At 42.3% G+C, this 6,000-nt stretch overlaps 1 protein-coding gene across 1 annotated transcript in view; it reads left to right on the forward strand.

Annotated features, from left to right (window-relative positions):
- The window catches only part of cadps2 (Ca++-dependent secretion activator 2), a 145,385-nt gene that overhangs the window by 47,921 nt on the left and 91,464 nt on the right, over positions 1-6,000 (forward strand). The window contains exon 3 of the mRNA XM_041037942.1: positions 3,637-3,969. Coding sequence (XP_040893876.1) covers positions 3,637-3,969 — 333 coding nt within the window. The remainder of the gene's footprint in view (positions 1-3,636; positions 3,970-6,000) is intronic.

A 6,000-nucleotide genomic window follows, 5' to 3' on the forward strand; every position in this document is an offset into this window, starting at 1 on the left:
TTCTTAGACACTCAAAACATCTGTCTTTATAACTTCTCTTTGATCCTCACTGAAAAATCCAGAATCTGTAGATTTTGTAATATTTTTCGTTTGAAGTCGAACTGTTTCACTGTCAGTGTCTCAGTCATTCTTGTCCACCGGACATGTTAAAGTGAGATTTAAGGTGAGCACAGGCAAACTTTCCCTCTTCAGCTTCCTGCAGTGTCAAACTGCACCGTGGAGGTCAGACATTAGCTGCACACTCAGTGTGTTAGAGCTCATCCTGTATTAAAGCTTCCTTTTAAACCAAACTGACAGAAACAGAGACAAGTGATTTGTGGAGTGACCTAAGACACTGAGGGATTCAATAGTTTCCAGATCACAGCGTTGTCACAGAAACGTGCTTGTTCATGTGGACCAGCATCCTTACAGCTTTCAGTGGCACTCTGTCCTCTGCTTCCTGTTTCCATGGTATCAGCTGTGATTGGCCGTGTCATGCATGCAGTCCTCAGTGGGGAGCTAATGGTGCGTCAGTCAGGTGATCACTGAGATGCCTTCACAGACTTCCCATCGCACCTGCGGCAGCAGAGCTGCCTCCATGTTCGCCCAACAATACAAAGCATGTGTGTTTCAATACACACTCTGCACACACACACACACACACACACGCACACACACACACACACACACTGCAAAGACTGTGCGCTGTGGATCTCAGATTATCCATCATTATTATTAAACAGTGAGCCACCTGCAAATATTGAGACAACAGGTATCATTTTAAAAAAGCGTTAGCCTAGCTAGCAAACCATACGCACACCATAACAGCAACATCAAATCCATCCTGGGGAAAAACGGTGCGCTGTTTGTTTCTTTATTCAAATTTAGCAAAACAAATGAACACAAAAAAAATCGTAGTAATCAGGGAAGCTTTGATTTCTTTGAAGTCTGACTCACTGGGTGAAATTTTAACAGCAGCTTTTATGTGGAGTCTCCAAAGCTACGGTGCACCTGACGGAGAAACCACGTGGGGGATTCGCTGCTTGCGTTTTCTCCTATGAGTTTCTGATGCAGATTGTTGACAGTGATAAGGAAGTCGAAGAAAAGATCAGTTGTTGGCACTTTCCAGTAACAAACCCTCTGCTCACTGCAGTCACCGCAGTGCAGTCAACATCAGCTCCCAGTTCTCAGTTCATCAAACTCTCAGTGCAGTTTAAACAGGGAAGTTTCTGCCCAACATGGACAGTATATGGATATTGTTTTAATAATACTGATCTACTATCATCCAGTGCAACGATGGGGCTGAGTGAGACATGAGTTTCTCCACAGGAGATGTTAATAAAAGCCTAAAACTAACAACATAACTTTCTGAGATAAGATGATTGTTAGATCGATTATCTCAAATGATTATTGCAAAGCTGCAAATAGGTTCTGTTAATTAGTTTAAACTGAAAGTGTAAGATTAAAACCCCTAATAAAAGGTTTGTGTTTGTGTAAGATTTTCTTTTTAATAAAGATTAGTATTTAATCAGACATGAAGAACCAAATTCTGAGCACGAACTGAGAACAAATGAGATGTCTGAATGGGTCTGCTAATGGAGAAAAACTTGGATCCTTGCCTCTTCACAGAGCCGTTTATATCTGCAGACTCTGCCAATGTTTCTGCCCCTGGAGAAGTTATCCATTATGTATAATTACACAATCTCTGCAGACTGAAGCACACATTAAAAGCTCTGTTTTAATCCCACTGGGCGTTATAAATCTAAAATTATTGCATGAACGTCTGGCCAGGTTGTTTCATTTACATGCCTTGTACTTGCGTAGCTTCCTTGGAGTTTTTAATTGTGACATGAATTCTTCTGGTTCATAACTTCAGGGCAGTTTTACTTTTGTTCTTTTAATCGCTTTTTTCATTTGACATTTGATGTATTCAACGATCGGATCCAGAAGAAGTTAGAGAGAATGAAGCAGGTTTAAAGGGTTCAGTGCTTTTGTTCCAAGGACAGTTTTACAGGACGAGTTGGCTGAAAGTGGACAAACTGAATTTTTTGTTACCTTCAGGTTAGAGGACAGATTTACTGGCACTTCTCTTCAGATCTCCGCTTACTGTGCACTTTATTAGGAACACCTGTGTACACCTGCTTTTGTCCAACAGAGACAACAGGGGTAATGCCCTCACTGAACATTAGCCTGGCTAGCCAACCATACTCACACCATAACAACAAACTAGCAGCTTTCTAACGGCATCAAATCTAAGCTAATTCACCACCAAAAGTTGCTAAGTCCTCCGAGAACAGATGCATCAAGAGCAAATTCTCACGTCCTCTGAAACTTTGTATCTCGACTTCAGAAAAAAGGGAAATAATCGGATCTCATTGTCTTTGATCGTGGTATGATTGATAATGATCCCAAAAACCTAGTTGGGCTTTAATTAGGAGCATTTCCACATCTGGAGAAGTGAAACCTTGTATCACATAATCACCGATGCACAAAACTAACAAAGTTTAGAAATTCTACAGCAATCTATGTATATTTACTATTTTGGATTTGTAAATAAATTGCAGGTTTTCAAGTTAAAAATCTGTGACACAAAGAAACAGACTTTTTAATCACTTAAAGCAGCTAAATACAGCATCTGGACTGATGTGTCATGAATTTGTTGACATCAGAAGAGGAGAGAGACTCGATATGTAAAACATTTTCCAAACCATAATATTTTAGTCCGATTTGGCGTTTGTGCCTGTTTGTCTCTTCAAACTGTCCTCAGCTGCTGCTCTCTGAGCTCTCGGCCTCCATTAGATGAATCCGTGTCTCACTGATGTTCTGCTGTTCTGAGTCTCAGAGCGACTAACAGGAAGAGGTGAAGCAGCCAACTGAGAGGCTGTTTAATGTCGCACAGAGCTGCTGCTGCTGCTTCAGTCACAGCTGCTTATTCTAATCAGACTCTGGACAAAGAGCTTCTGCCAAAAGTGTGAATCAACCAGAGATTTTAACATGAGACCCACTGAATCAGTGTGTGAGGAGAGCGGGTCAGTCCTGTTTACACTGCACGTTATGGTGAATTCAGCCGTAAACGTCCTGTCGTTCATCGATTCAGCATCTTTTATACCGTTTAAGGTTTAGAACCGAAATTAGTTTTCGTAAGTGAAGCTGAATCGGGAGGTTTGGTCATGGACGTCAGAGCTGTGAGATCACATCCAGGCCCAACATGATGGCAGAATCCAGTCTGTCAATCAAAGGACTGCACTCATGTAGGAACATCTGTGATATGTCACAGTGAGAACAGTACAGGTGAAAATAAGAAAATGAATGATGGCTGAATTCCATTTAGCTGTTTTGGTGTCAGAGTCCTGGTGTTGTGCGATCACTGGCACACATGGTTTTACAGCACAGGCATCATTTCTGTTATTAGACACACATGTGCTTCTCTTACTATAACCAAACGTCATCATCAGCATAGTGCATTGCTCAGTTTTTTTTTTTTTTTCGTGGATGACCCTGCACACAGGCCACTTCACTGGCTCGTAACCTGCAGCTCCACTTGGAAAACTTCTTGTGGTAAAATCAAACGTTTCTGATTCTTGGTTCTGGATCATTAAAGGATGAATAAATAAACTATAATCAATGTTGGAAGCGCTGATTGTATCTCCTTGGCAGGGCTTCCTGAAGAGTGAGCGTGTTTCCCGGATGGTCCAGAGCGGCGGCTGCTCGGCCAACGACTTCCGCGAGGTCTTCAAGAAGAACATCGAGCGGCGCATTCGCAGCCTCCCGGAGATTGACGGCTTGAGCAAAGAGACGGTGCTGAGCTCCTGGATCGCCAAGTATGATGCCATCTACAGGGGGGACGAGGACATGCGGCGGCAGCCACAGCGGGCGCACCTGAGCGCTGTGTCGGAGCTCATCCTCAGCAAAGAGCAACTGTACGAGATGTTCCAACAGATCCTCGGCATCCGAAAGTTTGAGCACCAGCTGCTGTACAACGCCTGCCAGGTGAGCCGCTAGAGGTGAACAGGTACAAACACACATGTACACAAACACAATGTGTGTTTGGTTTTGAATACTCAGCGGCAACCTCCTTGCCTGGATCATAACGCAAATACAGCGTTGTCTGCAGCTGGAGTCCCTGCAAAGTCCACTAGACGCTGCTGTAGAGAAACTTCTTTCTGTTTTAGATTTGGTGTCAGAGGCTGATTTCGCTTCTTCGTTGTGTTGTTGACTATAACAGTTTCTTTCATGAAGGTGCTGATCAGAGTCGATGCCTCATAGTGAGACAGTGCAGTATTTTTTTCTCCTGCGTGATCTCAATCGAATTCATGTGTTTCTGGAAGGAAGAGGCGTCTTTTTAGCCCCACTGACTCTCAGTCACTTTGGTGCCAGCAGAAATGGCAGCAATGGAGCTTTGGGCAAGAAATTGACATTTCTGTAATAACAGACAAATTTATAAAGTTCACCCAAAACCTTTAATTGAACAACTGAACCACAAATTTCAAAGATATGATGATATTTGGTTTTTGTCTGTTTTAAAATCAGCAGAGCTGAAAGTAATATGTAGTCACAGATGAACAGCTCTAAAGAAGCTAAGCCTATTGCTGGACTGGTTTATTTGAGCCACATTAGTTGTAGCTTGGTGTACCTAATAATCTGGTTATTATATGGTGAAGCCCCTGAGTGCATTTGTGTATCGCTGTGTCCCTACAGTGACTTAAGGTCTTATAAATCAGCTCACCAGTCTGGACGAAGTGAGACCGCACATCTGCTGGATTTGCCCCTGAACCCTGGCACAGTCTGCTCCTCTCTATCTGATTAACAGTTAAACTGAAATGTCACTCAGATGCTGTTTTTTGTTATTTGTTATTTCACTGCGTTTTTTTTTTTTTACCCTTCTCAGTCCAGGAAATCAAAGCAGCAGCGCTCTGGTCTACTCACAGGCTCACCTCTCTGACCTTTAGATCACCACTGCTTCCATGTTAGACCTGATATTTTTTGAATTTTTACTACTCTGATTAAAATTAAATTCAACTTAGAACATGAAAGTAGTCGATTTCGAGAGTTTCTCTCAAGGCGAGCGGCCTCATTAGCAGCAGGCACTGCAGAGCATCACGAAGGTCTCAGTGTCTCAGCAGCACATTGCTGCTCAGCAATTAGACGGTCTCTGAATCCACACTGAGCACCATTCAGCCTGAAACAGCACTTACTGTGGTCTCACATGTAGGAGGCATGACATGTAGCATGAGGAAGGAAGGGGAGTTCGACAGGAAGTGGCATCATGGGATCACACAGACCCTGAACATGAGTGTTCAGGATCACAGTGAGTCAGTGGAGTAGTCCAGAAGATGGATGCTGTTAATTGTAGCTGCAGAGCTTCTCCACACTTGTGGGTTTGCGTTAAAAACCATAAAATCAGAGTTACAGTCCCTCTGCTGCCTGTTTCCTCTGCATTATGGAGGAAATACAACAGTGGTTTATTTATCAAGATCAGTGGTTTCCTCTCAGATCTGCTGTTTCAGCACAGGTAAGATACAGCGTGCTGCAGCCGTGTAGTGTCGTAGTGTGAACCAAGGATTTAAACCATAATTGATTTGTTTTAGACTCTATGGGCAAAGATTCATCTCCATTCAGTCTTTTAAATCTGCATTTTGTGTGGAAAGGGCGAAGGTTATTTTCATGGTAAAACTTTCTTCTTAAACTACTTTCATACTCATAGATTCTGGATTTTATGTGAGATAATTCATTCAATTCAATTAATTAGACACAAATGATCATTCAGAGTGTTGTAGTGTTTCTTAAAACATGTCTGGAGGGATCTTAAAGCCAAGTTAATGATAATAACATAATAACATAAAGTCAGATCTGTCATTGTGTGACTGAAACGCTTAAATGAACAGAACAGTTTAAGATAATGAACAGCAGTTATCTTACATCAGTGTGTTGCTGTTTGCTTTGTCTTGTGTTGCCTTCTGTTCTGGTTTCTTTTGCTGTTGTCGTCCTTCAGGTTTTCAGCGTGCCACGTATTAACAGGTT

The sequence above is a fragment of the Toxotes jaculatrix genome, chromosome 5 (genome assembly GCF_017976425.1).
Source record: "Toxotes jaculatrix isolate fToxJac2 chromosome 5, fToxJac2.pri, whole genome shotgun sequence".
Classification (NCBI taxonomy): Eukaryota; Metazoa; Chordata; class Actinopteri; family Toxotidae; genus Toxotes; species Toxotes jaculatrix.